We start from the raw sequence: 24475 nt of genomic DNA, 5'->3' as shown, positions 1-24475 counted from the left end.
ATGGGACATTCTTCCAGAATGATTTCTTCCCCAAATCATATTCATAACGGCACAGGAGCTGATGCTGGAGTTTCCCATGAAGTTAGCAGAATCTGTGACTAAAAAGGCGAAAAGTAAATTCTATTTGTGGAAATAAGTTTGGTTGTTTGCTTAAATGTAGTCACAAGTGTCTTTCTTCTCTCACGGGGCTTGGTTTATAAGACCTCCCCTTTATTGTGCAGTCGATAACTTTTTCAAATTCAAAATGAGGGTGTGTATATCTTATCTGTCCATGGAAGAATTAATAAGTTGTGAATAATCTGAGTCGACTTCTAGAAGCTTCCTTTGCCTTTGATAATAATTGTAGAACTGAGACAGTGATGGTGGACTATGGCAAGACAATCAATGAAAAGTGCGAAGAGAAGCTAGGCTTAGGTCTAAACACTGCTGAGAGATGGGGTGGTGTTTCGAATGCTAATTATTGACTACTGATGGCAGAAAGGAGGGACTTTTTCTTGGGACATTGTTTATCCACCAACTGCCTCAGTGACCCCAAACACCTCTCTCTGGGAAGGTGACAACCAGCCCAACCTCCAGCGGGGGAGGGTTCACATACTTTCTGCAGAAAGTAGCAATTAAGCTCACTGAAGTGTATTACACACACCTGTAAGTTCGCCTAACGCAGCGGTTCTCAACCTGTGGGTCGCGACCCCTTTGGCGGTCAAACGACCCTTTCACAAGGGTCACCTAAGACCACCCTGCATATCAGATATTTACATTAAGATTCATAACAGTAGCAACATTACAGTTATGAAGTAGCAACAAAAATAATTTTATGGTTGGGTCACAACATGAGGAACTGTATTTAAAGGGCCAGAAGGTTGAGAACCACTGTGCTAAAGGTTATTTGCTCTTCACCCACCTTCAGGCCCACCTGGAGTGAAAGGAGAGAAGGGTTTCCCCGGATTCCCAGGTCTGGACATGCCAGGACCCAAAGGAGATAAAGGCACTCAAGGGCTCCCCGGCCTAACTGGACAGTCGGGGCTTCCTGGTCCTCCTGGACAGCAGGGCACGCCAGGACTTCCTGGGTTTCAAGGTAAATGATTTGTGAACTTCTGCCCCAAAGTAATGCTGAGGCAACACCTTACCTCATCATGACCCTCACTGTATGACATCAGCATTCACAGTCCTTCCATCTGGCCACAGGTCTCAAGGGAGAGATGGGCGTCATGGGGACCCCAGGGCAGCCTGGCTCTCCAGGACCAGCGGGCACGCCAGGATTTCCGGGTGAAAAAGGTAGGGATCTGATAACTTCAGAAAAGCCTGTCTGATGTCTATGTCTCGATGCTTCTTGGGAAATTCTGCAGTGGTTATAGATGATGTTTCATTTCAAGAGGCAAAGGAAAGAAGTTAAGAAGATCAAGCAAGGGATCTGGAAGATTCCTTACAGTAGGAATTCATGGTGCACAGTGTGTGTGCTCTGCCAACAAATCAGAGAGGAGACAAGTTTCATGTGTTATTGACACAGTTGAGATTCTGTGTGTGTGTGTGTGTGTGTGTGTGTGTGTGTGTGTGTGTTTTGAGAAATGGTAGAAGCTTCAGTCATGTGAGGTCACTGGAACTGAATCCTTAGACTCAAATGAACAAACTGGACAAATTCATGTCTTAATTTTTATTTCTTATCTTGCTATTTTAACTTGGTCCAAAATAACATTTTTTTAAAAAAAATGACTTTGCATGTGACTTTGCATGAGACATAAAAATGGTGATTTATTGATTTGTTTAGTAGAACAGGAAAATTCCTCTTCTATTAGTTTGTATAGAATTGAGTGGCACCATGAACAGGAGTGATAAAGGTATTTAGGGAGGAGAGAAAATCAAAATTATTTAAACTAATAAGTGAAGTCACAAATATTAGAATTGTTAGCAAAAAATGAATTCTAGAAAGTGGCTTTATTGTTCATTGACCTGGGTCAGATTCTTCTAGGTAACTCAAAACCAAAGGTAACACTTACCATTTAATGCCATTTCTGGATGGTCCATTAGTGCTTTAAACTTTCTTTCTCAGTTGTTTCCACGAGCCAGAAAGAATGCCACACTTTGTCACTGCCTCTGAGATACTTGGTCACATCTCACTGGGTGTCTTCTCTTTCCTCTACAGGGGACCATGGCTTTCCGGGCTCTGCAGGACCCAGGGGAGACCCTGGTGTCAAGGGTGAAAAAGGAGCTGTTGGTCTCCCTGGCAAACCTGGAACCATGGATAAAACTGACATGGACACCATGAAGGGTGAAAAGGGAGATCCAGGAGATAAAGGTAACCTGGAGGGAGGTTTTAGCAATGGAGATAGAACGACTTGCCTAACCAGTGGTTTGGTTCTCCACCCGCAACATCAAACCAGCCCGTGTTTGTGTTTCTGCGACACTGCCCTATTTTAAGTAGGCATGGGTCCTCACTATTTTGTCATGTGTGTTCTGTAGGACAAGTTGGTCCAAGTGGTGACAAAGGATCTCAAGGAGACCCTGGGACCCCAGGACTGCCTGGAAAGGACGGCCAAGCAGGGCATCCTGGGCAGCCAGGTATGAAGTGGAGTTCAAGTTCACCAGCAGGGCAGTCCCTCATGCTGAGGAAATGTTAATGGGCACATTTCGTAGGCATTAACCTGTTTGGTTTTTCTCTTTATTATTTCAGGACCTAAAGGTGATCCAGGCATTAGCGGAACACCAGGTTCTCCAGGACTTCCCGGACCAAAAGGATCGGTTGGTGGAATGGGCCTGCCAGGTACATTGGGTTTAGAAGAGGTGTCTTCTTTTTAGCCCATGCACATGCATTGCTGCAGGCTGAGGACATAATCCAGGCAGATGTGTCTTTTACACAGATGCATATCTTCATTTCTTTATGGTCTCTTAGCTGGGGGTGAATAGGATTTGGCTGAGACTATGACCATTGTTAAAAAACTAAAGTCACAATTTAATAACAAAACATGGGCTGTAGACCATCAACTTTTGATGATCTCATGCCGCTAAAGCCCTTTGATGTTAACTCAGCAGAATTCTCTGGGCCCCTCTGCCCTAGTCCTGAACTGGCATCAGCACTTTGCTGTCAGCATTTGCTCTGATGACAACAGCCAGAGAGGAGGCACGTGAGAGAAGGCAGAGAGCTTAGGACTCAGCTTGATCTGGGTGCTAATGCAGACAGAGTGTTACCGTCCAGACAGGAAACATCTAGGTCTCTGGTGGCACTCACTTATAAGTAGGTATGGCTACTCACGTACATTACAAAACCAAGTACACGTGTACTTTTCAAGGCCTGTCTCACGCCCCTCTGATTCATTCAGATAATGAGAGTTGATTGTAGAATAGAGAACATAAAAACCATTTCTCACATGGTTGTGAAAGTAAATATGCTAAGCAGATTTCTTATCTCTTTTTATGAAACGATTGTCTCTAAAATACAGAAATGTCTTCTTGTGTGGCTTTCATGGGTTGGGTGACTGGCATCTGCCAGGATGACTTACAGATGAATAAATGAAGGGACACATCTTCTTTTACCTTCGTCATGGCTGGCTGTCAAGGTGCTTTTTAAATTTTTATTATTAGCACCTGCTCCTCACACATTTATGTTTCCATTGTTCGTGTTTATAGGATCACCTGGAGAGAAAGGTGTGCCTGGAATCCCTGGCTCTCAGGGGGCCCCTGGCTTACCTGGAGAGAAAGGAGCGAAAGGGGAGAAGGGGCAAGCAGGCCGGCCTGGCATTGGAATTCCGGGACAGCCTGGGGAAAAGGTAACAGCAGCCTGCACGGAAACCACCCCTCCCATCACCCAAGTGGAAATCCTTCCCTAGGAATTTTCAGGAAGCATCTCAGCACATTCAATGACCCATAACAGAGAACAGTTTCCCTCAACTTATTATAAGTTGCCTCTCTTCTCTACTTCCATTCATGACCCTGTCCCAAGGAAAAATCTGGAAACTTGTTGAGAGGCGAGGGCAGCAAGCTGTCACCGGAGAAGGAAAGAGAGAGGGGGAGCGTGAAGCAACATGAGAAGTAGGCCGACAGGTGGCTCTTGTGCTCTGGGTTGTTGGATTTTCCTGTTTTCAGGTGTGGACTTGGATTCTTTGGTTAGAAAGCTGGACATGAACCACTCCACGTTGCAATCTTTATTGCACCAAAATGTATAAGATGATCTGGAAAGCATCTACAGACACCTGTTTCGGGGGCAGATATAATATTAATGGCCCTGATTTTTACTCACAGGGAGATCAAGGCATAGCAGGTTTCCCGGGAAGTCCTGGAGAGAAGGGAGAAAAAGGAAGCCTCGGGCTCCCAGGCATGCCCGGGCCTCCGGGCCCCAAAGGATCACCAGGAAGTGTTGGCTATCCAGGTAGGTGGGCTGGAGCCTTCCCCTGGGCTTGGGCTTCTGAGAGGACAAAGGAAAACCCAAAGTCATGGGCATTCTGGTACTTTGTTTTTTCTTTTAGGAAGCCCGGGGTTGCCTGGAGAAAAAGGTGACAAAGGCTTCCCGGGATTGGATGGTGTCCCTGGCATCAAAGGAGAACCAGGTAGAGACCACTTTTTAGAACACGGACTGGGGCTCCTGGAAGAGAGGCCAAGGCGCTAGCCAGGGAGGTGGGACATCAAGCTTCCGGGGAGTTACCATCCCTGACAGCAAGTTGTGGGCCCAGGATATCGCTGGGTGACCTCTGGGTGATCAGAGACAAGCCAAGGCCATCACTTCACTTTTCAGATGGACAAACAGCCTGGGGGGCCGGACAGGGCCTTTTCAAGGTCTGGCCACCCGTTAGGAATTAGAATCAAAGTCTCTGAACGGGGTTTATAGCTACTTCCGCTCCAGCTGGTTCTAGGAGGAGTTTTACATGGGTTGGCAAGAGAGTTTGATGTACTTTCTCTCCACTCTCACCATCATTTTGGCATCGGGAGTGGTGGTGTTGCTAGCAGGGTGGAGGGATGTCAGGAGTGAACTTGGGGACACCAGGTGTGCCTGGGAATGTACCATTTTTCACATGCACAGCATGTGGTGACAGGTTCCATGCCTGACTGACATGACCTTTATCTTCAAGGTCATCCTGGACAGCCTGGTGCGACAGGCCCACCTGGCCCGAAAGGGGAACCCGGCAATGATGGATTTCCAGGGTCGGCGGGAGAGAAGGGTGAACCAGGTATGTCCAGCTGCTGCTCCTGTTCAGAATGGGACTATTCTCTGCAGTAAGCATCTCCCCGAGATGCTTACAGACCGGAGCTGGGTACCAAGTGGCACCAAGGCCATTCCTTCTTATAGCCCTGAAAACAGCAGTGTGGGCAAGGACAGCCGGTCTGGGTGGGAAACAGAGAAGGCAGGAAGGGGGTTGTTTATTTCTTGCTCTCACAAATACTTACGGAAATCTGTCCTCGAAACTGCTGGAGCTCTTGGTGGTGAGTGAATGAGCACACATCAAAAGCCCAGACCACTGCCTTCTCTGCCTGGCGTCTCCCTCTTTAATGGTCCCAGGGATATTTGCTGTTTCCAGAACCTGCTTCTGTCCCTGATGGGGTGGGAGGTGCAACTTGGGCAGCAGTGCCGGCTGCTAGTTTGGAGGGTGACAGTTGCATGCCTGCTTGTAGGTAGCAGGAGGACAGCCACGATGGTCAGGGGGATGGAAGGAGGAAAATGTCACTGGGGAGGAGCATCCAGGGGCTTTTATTGCTATTAGTGTCGGCCTCTTTTTTAAGTTCGTTTTTTCATTCTGTGCACCTTATGTTTATATTATGTACACTCATTTTCCTATAAAAAGAATTCTTTAAAAATGCCTGCACACCTTCTTCCCCCCCTTTTAATCTTCCCTGAAGCCCTTTCTCACATTTGTGGGCTCCCCGGGGGCTGCTTCCCCAAGTGTCTCTGGCTCTCCCCCCCTCTCTTGAGAATAGCTGTCAGTTGGATGGTTGTCTGAGAAAAGCCAATTTGTGAGTCTCCAGACAGTCGTAGGAAATAAGTACCCATTTGTACAGATTATTTCTGCTAAGTGTCATAATGGTTCTGAGCTGAAAGGGACTTAGGAAAAAGTACTAAATTATATCTATGCTGTCAAGGGTATCTTAGGACAACTATAGGAATATAATTTCACTCCCATGGTGCAATTAACTAATTTCTGTCTTCTGCAGATGGTACAGGGTATTGGTACTGTTTTGTACTGTACCTGCAGATCGGCTCTTTTAGGAAAGATGAACACTGCTTCTTGCCCTCCTCTTACAGGTATACCCGGAAGAGGCGTCCCAGGGTTTCCAGGGTCCAAAGGAGACAAAGGTAACGTATGCTGAATGTGTTCTTCCTTTTCCACTCATTGATGATGCACACGGTGCCTGCAGAACAGGGTGGAAGTTGCAGTGAGGTAGTTGGACATAGACAGTAGATACTGGGTTTGGAATAATCTAATTGACATGTTTTCTGGCCCGTGACAACACATGACACAGCGCTGTGTTTTGGATTTGTTGCTTTGTGAGACGGCAGAGGGAGAGTCAGGAGAGGGGGCTCTGTGATCAGGTCAGGTGATGGCCCTCTCTCTTTCCCTTTTTATTTTTCCTAATCACCTTAAAATAATCCTAGAATTTTTGTATTTTATTGGAAGGTTTGGGGTAATATATTTTAAACTAAACATGTAGTTCTTTTTTTCCCCCCTAAAAGCTCTTACTTAAAAAACACACACACAAATTTTTAAACAGTTTTATTACTATGGACATACAATAAACTGCACTTACTTAAAGTGTGTGATTGAATGTCTTGATATATGTATGCACCCATGAAAATATCGCCACATTCAAGATAGTGAACAAACCCATCACCCCAAAAGTTTTCTGTGCTGCTTTGTCATCCCCCATTCTGCCTCTTCCTGCCCCCAGACATTGACCTGCTTTTTGGCACTATAGATTAGCTTGCATTTTCTAGAATTTTACAGAAATGGAATCCTACGGTATTTTACTTTTAGACTGTCTTCTTTCGTACAGAATAACCAGTTTGAGATTCACCTGTGTTGTTGCATGTGGCAATAGATCATTTTTTTCCTTGCTGAGTGATGTTATATGGTGCGGACATAACATATTTTGTTTATCCATTCGCCTGTTGGTGGAACAAGCCTTTTTAGCACTTTAGCAGTGCTACTGACTGTAGGCTTATCTGAGCATATACTCACATGCTTTTGGCATAGAGCACTTCCTTTAAAAAGTATACAGAATAATAGCTAAGAATGAGGGCCAGGCTCTGGTATCCTAAGCTGACTCCTCGTTAGGTTGGCTGTGGTAGGAGTGTTAATTAATAACAAGGAGCGGAAAGGGCACCCAGCTCCAGTGTTCCTCCTGGAGCTTCTGGCAGCCCCTCCCTCCTATATTCTGGGGTTTCTCTTCTTCCTGCCTTTCTCATGATCTCAATCTGTTTTTATTGTTTAGGCTCAAAGGGTGAAGTGGGTTTCCCAGGATTAGCTGGGAGCCCAGGAATTCCTGGATCCAAAGGAGAGAAAGGATTCTCGGGTCCTCCGGGGCCGCAAGGACAGCCAGGATTGCCGGGAGCTCCGGGCCGCCCCGTGGAGGGGCCCAAAGGAGACCGGGGCCCGCAGGGACAACCTGGCCTGCCAGGTAAGGTGTCTGGTCAGGGGTAGAACTGGGGCTGAATCAGAAGGTACAGATATACAACAAGTGTAAAAGAGATTTAAATACATACTTTCTCGATTGAGGTTTTATTTAGACATTGACAGCATTTATTTCAACTTGAAACTGCTTCAGACATTGGGCCTTTTGTATTTTGGTCTGGGCCAATGCTTTTCTGTGTCCTTTCTGTCAAGGGATTCAGTATATATGACACATGATTAAGGGAGAGAGGAGAGAGGATTGTGGGAAAGGGCTGGAGCATGAATGGCACCTGTGCTGGTTGTTTCGGCCAGATGACATCTGGCAGGCCTCCCCCTCACGGCCACGGGCACTGCTGCAGCATCGCTGCCCTTGAACCCAGCAACACAGGGCCTGTGGACACCGAGAGGGCAGTGCTTATATCAACATTTTATGCCAAAGAGCAGATCAGATTCTTCCTTCTAGGGCACCCTGATTTCTTTGGGGCTCGCACAGCTTGGTGCTGTGTTGCTACATATAGTTAGGGACAGTTGAGTGACCATAGATATGGTGTGGCTGTATACGCAGTTGGCAACAGTTGGGTGGCAGTGATGACAACCATGGGCCAATGGCACCCATACATGAAAACCCCCTCACCTGACATGTGTGACTTTTGTGTCTCCCATTAGGGCCTCCGGGACCAATGGGGCCTCCAGGGCTCCCTGGGATTGATGGACTGAAAGGTGACAGAGGAAACCCAGGCTGGCCAGGGGCCCCTGGTCCTCCAGGACCCAAGGGAGACCCAGGATTCCAAGGCATGCCTGTAAGTTGTCATTTATAGGTCTTGTTTTTGAAAAGAATCACAAAATAATATGCCTGTGTGTGTGTGTGTGTGTGTGTGTGCACACGTGCGCGCGCGCATATGTATTACACTCAGAAATCCTCTCAGGATCAGTTTCTTCAGTTCCTTCTCTCTTGCCAGTCATTAGCCATCTTTATTGGCACCACAGTAGGCAACTATTAAACATTTTTTACAGTCTAGTTTTACAATGACCATTAAAGAGAAATGTTATACCACTTGAAAACACAGTTCAATGCATGGGTTTAAAAATCTACTTACAAACTTGATGCAAAAAGCAAGCCTCAGTAACATAGAAATATACTCCACATTTCTAATCTCTCTATGTAGTTATGTATAAATACGTGTGTGTGTGTGTGTGTGTGTATATATATATGTATATATGTATATGTGTGTATGCACTCATATGACATACATATCTTAAAACACACACACACATACACACACACATGCCTGTATATAGTTGATCCTGAACAACATGGGTTTGAATGATGCAGGTCCACTTATATGTGGATTTAAAAAATATATATACAGTTAGCTCCTGTGTCCCCAGGTTTTGCATCCTCAGATTTAACCAACTGTAGATTGAAAACAATACTTTATTTTGTAATTAGGAATTCATAGATGTGGAGAGCTGATAGTATGCCTTGTTCCACTATGCCATTTTATGTAAGTAACTGGAGTATCCTCAGATTTTAGTATCTGGAGGAGGTCATGGAACCAATTCCCCACGAATACTGAAGATGACTGTAGTTAAGTTTTGGGGGAGTCAAAAGTTATATAAAAATGTTTCACTGCTCAGGAGGTTGGCACTCCTAATCCCTGCAATGTTCAGGGTCAACTGTATATATTTGTGCATATTATTTTGGTTATGGCACCTATTAAAATAAATTAAAGCAAAGAAACAAATATATGTTAGAAACAATACAATTTTTTATATATCGAGAAAGAAACTAGAAGAAAAAACTATTGAGTTAGCAGCTAGAATATGAGATAATATTTTTAAAATACATGAATATTGTTATAAAGAAAAATAATCCTTCTTTAGTATATTTTATCTCATTTCCATATTTAAAATCACTTTTCAGGTAAGATATGAAGCTAATTCTAAAGAAAAAGCACTACGCTTGAGTGTTTAGAGGAAAGTTTTCCAGAAAGTAGTTGGTGTTGGTAGATTGATGTGTTGCCATGATAAATGTTTAGGAAGTCCCACCTCTGTTCATGGCATTGTGATCTGGGGTGGGACAGCAGAATGTCAGACTTGCACCTGCTCTGAGAACTTACCACATAGATGGACAAGAAGAGGGGACACAGTGAATGAAGCAAGTTGATTCACTTCCCTTGTTTTGACATACATAGAGTTTTTGGCATTCTTTTTACATCTTTCAAGAACCACAAGACACCATTTATCCACAAAGATACTTTGCAGAACATGAAGGGGTTGTCCCAGTTTCCCGATGAGAGTCTTACTGTTCATCTCCTGAATGATTCCCAACTGATGTTCTCTTTGTGTGTCTAGGGGATTGGTGGTACTCCAGGAATCACAGGTGCTAAGGGTGATATGGGACCTCCAGGAGTTCCAGGTTTTCAAGGTAAGACAGTAAAGGTGATGCTGCTTAAAGGCACATTTACCTATTCCCAGAGCTTCCTAACCACTGGCACTTTAATATTGATAGAACCAGTATAATTATAGAACAAGTCTTAATCTCTTCAAATTAAATATGCTATTTCTATGTGACAGCCCAATTTGTATAATGCTATGAATGGCTGTATAAAGATGTTCTGATTTTTTTTTACTAAGAATCAGTGGATCATTGCATCTCAGTTATTTGAATATCATTAAGAAGTCATGGATTTTGGTCATTCATTAACTTATTAATGTGTTGAGAAAATATGTAGGGGTACCTACCAATGTTCAGACACTGTGATTTTTACTGCTGAATCAGATACATATGAATGAAAGGTCCATAAAACAAGTGCTCAGCCTGCAGGTTTTGTGGTCTATTTGGGGTCATGTGTGAATCAGAATGTGACCAAAAACAGTATCATGTGCCCCTCCACTGGTTGTGACCATTTTGCAGTTTGTTGCATGTTTAGAAATGTGATTTTTGGGTTCTTGAAAGAAGAGTTTCATCAAAAGTTTTACATAGTTGACCAGAAGTAATACTCTTTTCTTCCATAAGCCTAAATGGGAAAATTTCACTGTGTATATGTATATGCTTGCATGCATATATGTGCGTACATATACACGTGTATATTCACATGCATGTATGCATATGCGCACATGTGTATCTTTACACATGCCTATGCATATGCATACTTGTATATCTTTTATGATCCTGTACAAATACAATGTTGTGCTTTCTTCCAGGTCAGAAAGGTCTCCCTGGCCTTCAGGGAATTAAAGGAGATCAAGGAGACCAAGGTTTCCCTGGATCTAAAGGTACGATAATGTGCTGAATTGGAAGGTGCCTTACGGATTTGAGGAAATATGAAAGCCATTGAACTCACAGAATTAGGGTGTTTGGTTTTACCAATGTGAAAAGGCTCAAAGGTCATTAGAAAATAATCAACCAAATTCTTTGGTAGCTAGTCAGAATTGCTGTATTTGACTAATCTGGTAGACATTTTTACCAGTGACTTATCTTGAAATCAGCGACTTGAAGTCATAATAGGAATAACATTGATGCTGCTGAATGAATTCTGGTTGGACAGTAAGGAGTTCTTTATAGGAAAGGGTCTTCCTCTCCCCTGCACTGGGCATCGACAGCGTGCAGTGGCTCCGAAAAGCACATGATAATTTTGGAAGTAGTTTAATTAAGTACAGTGCATCCCATTGTAATCTTTGCTGGCCAGACCTTATTTCTGGAGCTGTGTTGAGTTTTTTTAAACCTTGTTCCAAGGGAGAGAATGAGCAACTGAAATGCAGTGAGAAGGGGCATGTCAGAAAAGAAAAGAAAAGAAAAGAAAAGAAAAGAAAAGAAAAGAAAAGAAAAGAAAAGAAAAGAAAAGAAAAGGGGAGGGGAGGGGAGGGGAGGGGAGGGGAGGGGAGGGGAGGGAAGGGAAGGGAAGGGAAGGGAAGGGAAGGGAAGGGAAGGGAAGGGAAGGGAAGGGAAGAAAAGGGGGAATGCGTGTGGGAGGAGTGAGAGAATTAGGGAATGCTTGGTTGAAGAAGGGAGATTGAGGCAGACCTCAGACTCCTCTGCAAACTCTTATTATTGCACATATTTCAAGATCTGTCACACAGAAGAAGGATTAAGTTTATTCACCATTAAAAAGTAAGACTAGCGGTTATAATGTACAGTGAGGCAGATTTCGGATAAGTGGGAGAAAAACTTTGTCCTTGCAAATATGGGCGCTATCCAAGTCACAAGAGAGATGCCTGGAGAGAATGAGCTTCACTTCCTGGCAGTGTTCAAGTGAGGGCCGGATGGTGGTCGTCAGGGAGTCCAGGCAGTTTGAATCGATGACCCCAATGTGTGTTCCAGGCCCCAGGACTCAGGATTTTAGGTGAAATAATACATGTGTGCAGATAACATGTATGACTTATGAGGATATGATTACTCGTGTTTTTGATGATGATTTTCCATCTGAGAAACATTCTATTTGGATTGGGTTTCACATTGCACTCTTCTTTGGAAGCTCTTTCTGGCATCATACGTTGACTGTGAAATTGATCAATGGTATCCCTGTTTCCCACAGGTCTTCCAGGTCCCCCTGGGCCCCCGGGTCCCTACCAAATTGTCAAAGGGGAGCCAGGGCTCCCTGGTCCTGAAGGTCCTGCCGGTATGAAAGGGTTTCCGGGACCTCCAGGCCCCAAAGGACAGCAAGGTAAGATTAACTGGGCTGTGCAGGGAGGGAGTGAGGGTCAGGAGGGAAGAGGTCGGGATTTCCTCTTCACCCATGTGTCTCTGGGTAATGACTACATAATCACTTATTTGAATATGATTTTCTTACCTTTCTTTCATGCATATCCAAACCAAACAGAGTGTTTTAGTGGACCTAAAAAAGCCAGAGTGAAATACCATGCAACCTAGCACATCAATTAGAAAAACATGGGTGAAAGGAACCACATCATTGTTCCCAGCTAGGACATAGAGGGGCGGGGCGGGGCGGGGGGCAGGAGCAGCCACCTAAAACAGTAAGAACTGGAGCTCTCGGCAGTTGGTTCAGAAGCTCTACCCAACTGTCAAAGACTTGTGCTAATTTCTATTGTTTCCAGGCATCCTAACCTAGAATCTCTCTGCTTATTTGGGCTAAATGCTTCCTATTTTAAGAGCTATTGGAATGGGGGGGGGGTGTGAAAAGTAAAGGAGAATGAAAACATTTGGAATTGAAAGGTAGCATATAGGAAAATGTAAGTTTAAACTACCTCAGATTAAACTGTACACATGAAAAGATCCATTGTCAGTATATCTGTTGCCTAAAAATTATTTGAGATGGTGGAATATGGTCAAGGGGGACACACTTGAGAAGATTAAAAATGTGTCAAATAGCTCCCTCCCAGCCCACACAGCTTGCCTTTTCCAAAATGATCTGCCAAACAATAGCAATAATAATAGCAAGAAACTAGGGAGAGCTCTGAATGGGATGATGCAACGTACACCCATTCAAATGTCCGTTTGGCAGCTGCTTGGTGAACTGTGTACAGGGCTTTGCAGGAAGCAATCGTACTTCTCTGGGAAGACTTTTATCTGCAGTCAGAGGCCTCCAGCTTGCCTTCCAGAAGGTTAGAGAGCACATTTCAAAGGGGAAGTGAAAGATACAGCCTTCTGCTCTCTAGGATCGGAGCCTAACTTCTCTTTCTCTTCCTTTAGGTGTGACAGGATCCGTGGGCATACCTGGACCACCAGGTAGTCCCGGCTTTGATGGTGCCCCTGGCCAGAAAGGAGAGAGGGGACCCTCTGGACCTCCTGGTAGGTTTGCCGCAGTCTCCCAACCTTATTACCGTATCTTTGGGTTAGAAGCTGGTGTGCGGAAAACTGCAAAATGGAGTTGAAAATGTTATTTGGAAGATTTCCAAAGAAGTCTGTTTCTTAGAAGAAATTGGATCCTATAGAAGAGTTAAAGGGTTGTCATCACTTTTTCTATGTAGGGAGGCAGACGTTGATCAAAGCACAATTTTTCCCAGATGTTGCTGAAAGGAGGCCAATAGTGATGGCCCTGTGTGGTTTTCTATGAGGGAAGCAGGCTGCAGCCTCAGAAATTCCGTTTCAGCAAAGGATAAGGGGAAGGAGATGACAATGCCAGTATTGGCCAAAGGGCCCTTGTCTGCCCTGGTGTAAAGTTGGTCTGTTTCCCTAGGAAGCAGGAACTCAAATATCCCATTAGTGACCGAGATGCTAAAGGTTCGGGGCATCAGGTGACTGAACAAAGGGCTCAGCCCAGCAGAAGGTATATGAGGCAGCATAGTTTTGCAATTTTGCAGGCAGCATAGTTAGGTACCGTAGGGGACCCAAGGACCCACGGCATGGATGCTTTCTTACTGACCTGTTGCCATGCGCACGCTTTGGGCCGATATGGAAGAGAAGCCACTTTAAAAGGAGGTTGTTTGAATAATTCTATAATAATTCTTTCCTAGAGAAGCCTCCAAATGCTATATGCATCACATGCATGGAATCACGCCATTTATTCCATTTATTCATATATCCCTTTTCACATATTTTATTTATTCATTGGACTAAATTGTTTTGAGCATCTGCTTTGCTCATAAAACATCGTAAGGTAGTATATAAAAAAGAAAAGCTAAGGCAGCAAGAAGAAGGTGGGTTGTTGTGTTTGACTGGTCTTGCTTGGAGCCTTTCAGAGGAACTTGTCTGTGACTAGGGAACCCAACTTCTCTTCTATCTTCCAGGTCCAAGAGGGTTTCCAGGACCACCCGGCCCTGATGGGTTGCCAGGATCCATGGGTCCTCCAGGCACCCCATCCGTTGATCACGGCTTCCTTGTGACCAGGCACAGTCAAACAACAGATGATCCGCAGTGTCCTCCCGGGACCAAAATTCTTTACAATGGGTACTCTTTGCTCTATGTGCAAGGCAATGAAAGGGCCCACGGACAGGACTTAGGTGAGACATTTACAGATTCATGATTCATCCAACGTGGATTCGTTGAGGGCCTCGGTGGTGGAGAGCTGTATTCAGCTCTGGTCCTGTCGTTCAGGGTGCCACGAAGATCTTGTTAATGAAAAGAGGGCTTAGCCCTATTTTCCTCCATCCTTGCCAAATGAACCATCAATTTAACAGCTACTGTGTTACTAAATGGGAAGCCCAGAAAATTTAAAGGCTGAATCTTTGAAAAATTTTAAATTAACAAAGCTTTTGATCTCTTCTTCAATTTATCAAGTAGGACCAAGATTTCTGAAATACACACTTGAAAGTTTGCATGCTTAAAATAGAGCAGCTTTACTGTGGCTCTTTTTTTTAAAAAAAGTCCCATGATATTCTGTCCAAATGTTTTTCTGCGTGTCCTAAGCTGTGTCCCTGATATTAGTTTAGATCAGCAGAAAGTTCATATCTGTGGTCATTTCCTTAGTCCCCTCCAGATACCCTCCACACAAAATCCAGGTTAGGTCTTAACAGCAGACAGCAAGGGTCTATATAAAGAGCATCTCTGCATTTTTGGCAAAACGGCCATTAAAGGCAGTGTCCACTATATTCATACCCATTGTACAAGGGACCCCACGTTAAATATCTTTTAGAATTCAATCTGAATGTCCCACATAATTCTTTTTAGTACCTCTCTTTTCTTGATTACTTCACATTTAATTTAATGCTCATTTACAATCATATTAGTCTCTTTGGTATATTTACTACCTTCTATTTATGATTTTTAAAGAATTTTGTTCCCATTTTAATGATTAGGTTGAATATACATATGTCATTATTAGCCAGCTCAAAACCATGTGACACAGAGGTAGACAGTGAATTAGAAAGCAAATCCTTCACCTGCTGTCTCTCCCTGCGCCTCCAGGCACGGCTGGAAGCTGCCTGCGCAAGTTCAGTACCATGCCCTTCCTGTTCTGCAACATCAACAATGTCTGCAACTTTGCCTCCCGAAATGATTATTCCTACTGGTTGTCCACCCCGGAGCCCATGCCAATGTCCATGGCACCCATCGCCGGGGACAGTATTAGACCGTTTATTAGCAGGTAAGTCGAGCAGATGTATAATTGAAGAAAAAAAATTGCTTGTAGTCTAGACAGAGGTTTTTTTTTTTTTTTTTTTTTTTTCAAATGCCCAGATCTGTAACAGAATTCATACCTCATGTGACTCACTCATGAGTTGGTTGTCTTTCCTCCCATGACCAAAGCAATGTCACTGGAGTCCTCAGCAAGCATTAGAAAAGTGTTTTTAACTCCCTCCCCCCGCCCCCCCTTTAAATAGTGATCTCCGTAAGGAGCCTTTTAAGATGTTCTTTCTTCCGAATTGCTCATCCCCCTGTGACATTATCAGAGTAATTTAATTATTTTTAATTATAGTAAAACACACATAACATTATATTTATCATAACCATTTAAAAATATTTTCATTGATTTCAGAGAGGAAGGGAAAGGGAGAGAGAAATAGAAACATTAGTGATGAGAGGGAATCATTGATGGGCTGCTTCCTGCACCCCCCTACTGAGGATCTAACCCACAATCTGGGCATGTGCCCTGACCGGGAATTGAACTGTGATCCCCTGGTTCAACCACTGATCTGGCTGGGCGAGATCACAGTCTTATTAAGAGAACTGTTCCATGTAGGATCCTGGAACCAGAAAGGCTGGGAGATGCCTAATAAATAGGAAAATCATAGGTTTTTTATTGCCTTACATTAAAATATCTCCAGACAACTTCCTTTGATTTTTCTTGTCAGCTTTAAGAAAACGTATATTATGAGTCTTAAATGGGGAAAATCATGCATTACCCTTCCGGAGTGGCATTTTTCAAAACACAGACAATACTTTCTAAGTGTCCGTGTGGGGCTGTGGACTGTTCTGGGATAAGACTTTTCTTGCTCAGAACCGTGCTGAGTGTGTGAGAAGGAATACTAACCACCTTTGTGTTTTTGTTTAGCTTCCCGTGGACAACAGGTAGAAAATGACTTTTCATTTTTGTTTTCTATTTACCTTTTGATAAAACTGACATTTGACCTTGATTTGGTGGAGAGCACCGGGGCTCTGACATGTATGTGGAATATTCCAAAAACAGGGCTTTAGAAGCCTGTGACTTAGATTTGCTTTTCTCTGTGGTCCCATTGATTTCAGTAAGAAACCCCTGGTTCTGTAAGCATGAGTCGTTTAAATGGCCAGTATCGTACATTTCAGGCTTTTTACATCTTTCTGTTAACTGACCCATAGGAACTCAGCGTGAAGGGAACTTGCATCCTTTAAGCCCACTACTCCTTCAACCATATATATATATATATGTGTGTGTGTGTGTGTGTGTATATATCACATTTCCTTTTGGAAATAATGCTGCCCATTTCTCCTGGCCTCTTCAGAAGCAGTTTCCATGGTTACTTAACTTAGGTTCCCAGTAACTTCTCAGGATTTAATATATTTCTTCTGAGGGCTTCTAAGAACTTTCTGGCTTCCTAAACTCAGGAATCATCATAAAACTATGGGTTGTTTCATTGTTGTATTAGTAAGGCCACTGGTTTGAGAGCAAAAAGAACTGAGTTCTGGTTCTGGCTTTGACACATCTAACTGTGACCTCAGTTTCTTCACAAATTATATGGGGAATTAGACTGTGAATTTTAAGGGACCGTAGAGCTCATTAACTATGGTTCTGTGTTTCCTAATCAGCCATCTGACAGGGTCAGGACCACCTCCTGTACAGCCCCTTGCGCCCCCCTAGCCCAGAGCAAGCCTTTCCTTCGTGCTGTATTTCTGGATTCTGTGTCTGGCAGGCAGATGGTGGCAGATGTATAAGGCCAATTTCAGTAACTGTCGCTTAACCGAGCCTTTTAATTCATCTGCATTTGTGTGAAGAAAATAGAAAATTGCACTCCCCCCCCCCAAGTCCATGGAAAATCGAATGACTAATTTAGGTCCTCTTCCCACTCCTCATCCATTTTCATGCAAATGTTCCAGCATAACTAGGTGTAATTATTAACACCATCTATAGTCATTTATCAGCGTTGCTAACACTCTGTTCATTTTGTGACTTGAATATAATTATTTTCCTGCTGGTGTTTCTTTTCTTTTCTTTTTTTCTTTAACAAAACATTATCTCATCATCAAAGGGTTCCCTTCGTTGAGGGGGAGTGAGTCAGAGCAGTGTGGGTTGTTTTAATTTAGTCCTGGACGGCTGTGTGTGAGGCAGCCTGGCTAAGAGGTGTCGGTCCTGGGGAGGGTTCTTGGGGACTGACTCCAGCTTCAGGGGTCCCAGTGACAGCCTTGGCCCAGGACAGGGTCTCGTTACTGGTGTGTTGGCCCCGGGTCTGGAACAGGTCTCCTGAAGGAGGCTCATGTGGACACCCAGCCTCAGGTGCATTGTTTGCCTTGGCGATTCTAAGTCACTAAATGCGTTTCTTATATCTCAGATGATTCCTAGCTTAAAACCAATGGCTGGGAGCCCTTGGATTTCACCAAGCATTAACTGTGTTTGCTGAAATACATGCTTGTTGTTGAAAAACTGGAAACACAAAAGAGAAAGCAGAAGATATTGTAGCCCCTGCCCCTCTGGGAGATGGCCACTGTTACAGCGTGACTTTCCCATTTTCCTCCTTTGACAAAGCAGATAGTTAAATTGTAGGTGTTGGATGTATTTTTGAATTTAATATTTTAATACGGAGACAAGGAGAGTGCAAGCGGTGGGCACATTATCCATTTGGTAAACATGTAATTGAATCAGAAAGATCTAGTGAAGAGATTGGCTGCAAATAATGGGAAAAGGCATGAACAAGTAAAGGCTTCATCCTGGGCCATCCCTTCAGCTGTGCTGAGCATCTTTGTTCTGGTCCCTCCAGGTGTTCTGTGTGTGAGGCTCCAGCCATGGTGATGGCTGTGCACAGCCAGACCATTCAGATCCCGCAGTGCCCCAACGGGTGGTCCTCACTCTGGATTGGCTATTCCTTTGTGATGGTAAGTATTTGGGAGACTCCATATTTCCCCGGGGGAAGCCCCCTACTAACACCACCACCCCCTTCCCCCCCCCCCCACCCCGCCTCTACTCTCTGATGCTGCCACCTTCTCAGTTCTGTGGCTCCCCCTGCTTAGGCCCATCTTCCATCTGATCCCCAGGGTCTGGCCTGTTCTGCTGGGAACCGCAGTGCATCCAGTGCCCAGCCAGGCCCTCCTCTTGCCTTGGGAGGGGCTGCTCTGGGACTAGGTAGCTGGGAGGACAGGCTGCCATTTCCTACAGTCAGGTAGAAGAGGAGGGAGGTACACATTTATTAAAGCACGCAAGCCTGAAGGCAGAAACTCGAGTCAGGAGGAGAGCGACAGAATGTTGGCTAACAGTGCGCTGCCTCCTCCGCACTATATCTGGGAGCGTGAGTGTCCACACCCTTCACGTGGGGTGAGACTGCCCCCCTATCACCCAGCTGCCCCAGATGCCAGATGCCCTGGATGTTCTCTTCCCCTGAAAAACCAATTAAAACAGGAAACATGGTACCTCTTTGAGGTCCCATTGTAGTTTCTTATTTTATTGCCTCGATTTAAAGTATTGCTTGAGTCTATGAAGGCTCTGAACTTGTAAGATCAGGTTCTACTAGACTAACTCCCAGTAAATGACCCCGCACAAATACTTTCCACATGACCATTGTAAGCCGATAGACCAAAATGCAATTTAACAGTTACAATAGTAGTTACTCGTTTCTCTCCTTCTTGTTCAATTTCCTCTTTAAAAAAATTGATGATCTTTCTTTACCTTACCAAAGGCTATCTAGCATCTAATCTAGCAAATATAGGATATAATTTAATTTAGAAAATCTGATGTCATATCAGTTGGTTATAGCATCATTTACACATTTTGGCTCTTGTTGCATCTCCCCAGTTGGAAGAGGTTTCACTGTTACAAAAATAAGACAGAGTGAGAAAAGCATTTCTTTAAATTCTAATGAAGCTGGACTGGCATCTCCTATTTTGGGAGGAGTGGCCGGCTGGTTTCTGGTGCTGTGAGGAGTAATGCCGTGCCCAGTGTGTAAGCAGCGTGGGCATGAGTGTGTTCCCTGGTGATTGCATGAGGCAGAGAGCTGGCTTCCTGGAAGGGAGCACTCTGGCTCCTCCCTGGAGACAGTGACGCCCTCTGCTGTTGGTGAGTGGGAATTGCTGACACGTGATCCCTTTGTTCCGCAGCACACCAGCGCTGGTGCCGAAGGTTCTGGGCAAGCCCTCGCATCCCCCGGGTCCTGTCTGGAAGAGTTTAGAAGTGCGCCCTTCATCGAGTGCCACGGCCGTGGGACTTGTAATTACTATGCAAATGCTTACAGCTTTTGGCTTGCCACTATAGAGAGAAATGAGATGTTCAAGTAAGTCGGAATGACCTTCTCTTGTAGCACCCTCACCTGGTTGTGGTCTTTATTTTTAATCATCCCTGATCCATATACCTTCCAGCACAAAGTCTCAAAGGTCGTTATGAAACAGTAATTAGGAGTGCTCGTCCACGTGTAGTAGCAAAAATCTGATTCTGTTCTACATGGGCAGAGAGCCGAGACAATTTTCAAAGGCAGCGCTCATAGGCGATGGGCTTAATTCTCTCATTGACTGAAGAACCGTGAAAGAAAAAAGGTCATTTTTCATTTTTCTAGGTGAACACACTAAAATGTAATTAAAGCAATTAAAATCTTCAAAGAGCATTGGAAAATATCGTATCTTTAACACTCAGTCATTTCATTGCATTTACAAGGCTGAATTTAATGTGTTGGGTAGTTCTGAGTGGCTTAACATGACTTTGTTTTTTAGACACATGCAAATAAAAATAAATTTCTGTACAAATGTAGCTGAAATGGAAAGGGAAGGCCTTCTTTTCCTTCCTTTACCATTGCCAAAATTTCACCTTTCAAGTGACTATCCCAGGAGGCTGCTGACCTTGTTGAAGGTAGTTTGGAGGCCTGCCTGGTCCCCAGTGGACAGGAGCACATGAGGGGGCCTCTAGCTGTTGCTTAGTTCTAGCTGCGGCCCCTGCTGGAGTGGATGTAGGAGGCCGATGGGGCCTGAGCACTTACTTACTATTCGTTCCTAGAATAAATGCTTCTCACCCCTGGAGATAAGCCCTCCTGTCTTTGCCTTTTGGGAAAGAATTTTGTGGAACTCTGCTATGACCCCATCTCTTTGTAGTTTAGGTCATACAAGTTGAAGCTACACACTTGCCACTCACAATTCTTTAAGCATCAGAACATCACCAGGTTCCTAATTGGGAGCTTGCGTGAGACTTTTCAGGCAACTGGAAACTTGATGTCACCTTTACAGATAGAATGTACCCATTAGCTACCAAAATGGCACTTAATGCGTGTATCAGTCAGCTCCTGGAGCTTTGTGTCACAGGTTAATGGGTAGAAATGGGGGTATTTTTTGAACCATATCCTGGTACAATGAACTAAAATGCTTTTTTAACAAAATTAGGGGATATCTTAATATTATTACCTTAAACATAGTTTGGGGGCACTAGGATTTTCACCAAAGGTTACTAACATTAAGCAGCCTCAATTTTAGGGCAGAGTACTCTGCTTATATGATTCCTTCGGTTTTAATAGAATTTATCTGTCAATTTTAGTGCAGTCTCTCCCTTTCCAGTAGTCAGAACAAGGTAGGATTTTTAGGATCAAGGAAGCATTTGGGGCACTAAATGTCTTCCTTTCTCTTTGGCCATCAATCAGACCACCTGCATATAAATCCTTCAAACGTTATAAAAGTATTTCAAAGGCTGGTTAATTTTCCCAGATTTGTTGCTCAGTGTAGCATTCCGTAAATATTTGATGAGAACTTGTAAAGTATTGCAGAAAAAGAACAGTATCTTCTTCCCCTGGAGGAGTTTGTAATCAGGTTGAGAAGACAAAGTTAAACTATAGTTCAAGGAGGCAGCAGGTGGTGCGGGGGTGGGGGGAGGAGGAGAAGGGGGTGGTTGAGACGTTGGAGCCAAGCAGACGTGGGGTACCTTCTCTCTCTATGTGCTCCTGGGAACGTCACTAACCTCAGGGCCCAGGGATGGGGAATGCAGGTGATAACTTGCATGGCTTCGTGAGTTATGAAGGCATGTGATGCCCCAGCAAGGTGCCCGCTCAGAGTCAGGCTGAATAATGGTGGCTGTTGGTCATGGGGCTGGAACCCATCCTCATCTGACCCCTTGGAGATCTCCGGGCAGGCGGGGCGGGGGCGGGGGGGGGGGGGCTGACAAACTTGCTTGAGGTTTGACAAGCAGTGAAGTGACAGCTGGCTGTTTTTTGCATCGTAGGAAGCCCACGCCGTCCACCTTGAAGGCCGGGGAGCTGCGCACGCACGTCAGCCGCTGCCAAGTCTGTATGAGAAGAACATAATGAGGCCCAGCTCTCAGCTAACGTCACAACATGGTGCTACTCCCTCCTCTTCCCCTTCCTCTTTTTTTTTAACAGCAACGAACCCTAGAAATATATCCTGTGTACCTCACTGTCCAGTATGAAAACCGTAAAGTGCCTTATAGGAATCCGCGTAACTAACACACCCTGCTTCATTGGCCTCTACTTGCTGAAGGAGAAACAGAGACATCGATAAGCTGTCCATAGTGACATGCCAAATGGCGCTTTTGACGAAATAAAAATATGAGTCTGTTCTACAATCCGGTGCACTGATGTGTGAAATGAGAACTCCATCAGAAAACCAAAGGGTGCTAGGAGGTGTGCGGGGCCTTCCATACTGTGTGAACACCCGTTTTCATTCTTGTATGATAATAGTCATTTTTCACCCCCGGATGAAATGTTTGTTTATGTCACTGTCTAGCTGTTTCAAAATTCAAGTCCCTTGGTCTGTACAAAGAATAGTCACGTGAAAACGGTGTTTCGAACCTCCAAATGGAATTATGGGCTCAGCGGCCACATGTTTTGATCCCCAAATATAAATTTAGGTCTTTCTGCTATGTGTGGTACTACGCAGCTGCTTTTGCAGAAATCACCAATATCCTGTGGAATAAAGATGGTCCAAAAGTAGGCAGAAATGAAATATATATGTATATATATATTTTAGTAATTTATATAGATGTCAGCAGTTAGGCAGGTCAAGTTTTTAGTTTCAGTTCCACTGTTAAAATAAAGCTTAATACATAGATTCTTCCTTTAAAAGACTGTGTTGTCCTTTAACATAGATTTTTAAACACAAGGGTATTGAATGTGAAACACCAATTTTTATTGTTCACCTCCAAACCAAACCAAAAAAAAAAAAATGTGTATTGCCAAAACCAAACCCAGGTTCATGGATATGGTGTCTATTATGGTGAAATATGTACTTTGAGCTTATTGTTTTTATTCTGTATTAAATATATTCAGGGTTGAAAAACTAATCACAAACTGAATGACTTGACTTCAAAAGCAACAACCTTAAAAGGCCTTCATTTGCTGAGTATTCCTCATTCTGCAGCCCAGTGTGAAAAACAGCTCCGTCAAATCAAAGTATCAGTGTTTTTACCTGTCAGCACGTTCAGGTGGCTTCCGTGTTTTTTTTCTGAGCTGTGTTCAGACTTCAGCAGGGGAATGGCTGGATTGCAGGAGAGCAGAACCGGGTCACTATGCCTGAAATGACCTTTCACTAAAAGTCTCCAAAACGTTTTTAAGACTACTAAGGCCTTTGATGTAATTTCTTTAAATGTGTATTTCTTTAAAAATTCAAATTTGTAATAAAACTATTTGTATAAAAATTAAGCTTTTATTAATTTGTCGCCAGTATTGCTACAGAAACATGAAAAACAAAGTTTCTGCACAAGCCACTAATAAATTTGTAAGCTTTGCTTACCTTAGATCATATTTAGTTTGCAGTTCTTCCAAATAAGAGTCATAGACTGGGCATCATTTACAGGAATTACTACAAAGAATAAAAGGATGGTCTTCTCCCTCCCTCTCTCTTCCTCCCCCCACCCCATCCCTTCTATCTATCCATCCAGGCAGCCAATGTCCACCCATCCACCTCTCCATTCATTGTAGGCATACCAAGGGTTGCCACTTTTTAAGAAGTGGAAAGTTGCAAGATAGAGATGAATGACACCCATATCCAACCATTGAAAGCAGATCCATTAGGGATGGATGCATTAAATATGTGCTTATATATGACTCCGCCATTGTAGTGCTGGGTATTTACCCTAGAGGGAAAAAACCACTTATATTCACACAAAAACCTGCACACGAGTGTTTATTCTCTATTCATAGTTACCCCAAACTGAAAACCCAATGTGCTTCAAAGGTGATAAATGAAGTGTGGCACATCCATACAATGTAATCCCACTCAGCAAGAAAAAGGAATAAACTTGATGCACACAACTCGGATGAATGTCATATGCACTGTGCTGAGCGAAAGAAGACAGTCTCAAAAGGTTGCACACTCTGTTATTACGTTCTTGAAGAGACAAATCTATAGTGATGGGGAGGCGTTCAGTGGTTGGTTGACAGGGTTGAAGCGGGCATGTGTGTGCCTACATAGCGAGAGCTTGAGGGAGTTTTTTTGGTGTGATGTAACACTTCTGTGTACTTACTTTGATTATGGTTACATGAACCTATACATATGTTGTAATTCATAGAACTGTAAGTCAAAATAAGTCCATTTCACTCTAGGGTAATTTAAAAAATAAGACATAGAAACTGCTTTCAGAAACAGAGGTATAAAATGCACAGGATCTGAATGTTGAGAGTCAAGGTATGATATGATCTTCTTTGTACTTTCCTATATTGACCAAACTGTACATAATAAATTATAATTTATGATAAATCAGTTTTACATGTAGAAACAAAATATTCTAAAATGGCTACAATATGGAGGTGATTAATATTTCTCAGTAACTTCACCAGACACCAAGCCAAATGATTTTAGTTTAGTTTTCTTTAATATATATTTTTAATTGATTTCAGAGAGGGAGAGATAGAAACATCAATGATGAGAGCGAATC

The 24475-nt window shown here is 43.7% G+C and overlaps 1 protein-coding gene across 1 annotated transcript in view; it reads left to right on the top strand.

Moving 5' to 3' along the window:
• The window catches only part of COL4A1 (collagen type IV alpha 1 chain), a 140703-nt gene extending 117361 nt beyond the window's left edge, over window positions 1-23342 (top strand). Inside the window, exons 32-52 of the mRNA XM_059685108.1 lie at window positions 908-1075; window positions 1186-1275; window positions 2141-2293; window positions 2458-2556; window positions 2669-2758; window positions 3622-3761; window positions 4234-4360; window positions 4458-4538; window positions 5058-5156; window positions 6227-6277; window positions 7414-7599; window positions 8259-8392; window positions 9948-10020; window positions 10800-10871; window positions 12131-12259; window positions 13246-13344; window positions 14283-14495; window positions 15400-15577; window positions 18381-18495; window positions 19711-19883; window positions 21806-23342. Coding sequence (XP_059541091.1) covers window positions 908-1075; window positions 1186-1275; window positions 2141-2293; window positions 2458-2556; window positions 2669-2758; window positions 3622-3761; window positions 4234-4360; window positions 4458-4538; window positions 5058-5156; window positions 6227-6277; window positions 7414-7599; window positions 8259-8392; window positions 9948-10020; window positions 10800-10871; window positions 12131-12259; window positions 13246-13344; window positions 14283-14495; window positions 15400-15577; window positions 18381-18495; window positions 19711-19883; window positions 21806-21887 — 2552 coding nt within the window. The 3' untranslated portion in view covers window positions 21888-23342. The remainder of the gene's footprint in view (window positions 1-907; window positions 1076-1185; window positions 1276-2140; window positions 2294-2457; window positions 2557-2668; window positions 2759-3621; window positions 3762-4233; window positions 4361-4457; window positions 4539-5057; window positions 5157-6226; window positions 6278-7413; window positions 7600-8258; window positions 8393-9947; window positions 10021-10799; window positions 10872-12130; window positions 12260-13245; window positions 13345-14282; window positions 14496-15399; window positions 15578-18380; window positions 18496-19710; window positions 19884-21805) is intronic.
• The last annotated feature ends 1133 nt before the right edge of the window (window positions 23343-24475 follow it).

Source organism: Myotis daubentonii, chromosome 2 (assembly GCF_963259705.1).
Source record: "Myotis daubentonii chromosome 2, mMyoDau2.1, whole genome shotgun sequence".
Classification (NCBI taxonomy): domain Eukaryota; kingdom Metazoa; phylum Chordata; class Mammalia; order Chiroptera; family Vespertilionidae; genus Myotis; species Myotis daubentonii.
The sequence above is the reverse complement of the archived record's forward strand: the minus strand, read 5'-3'. Positions and strand labels throughout refer to the sequence as shown.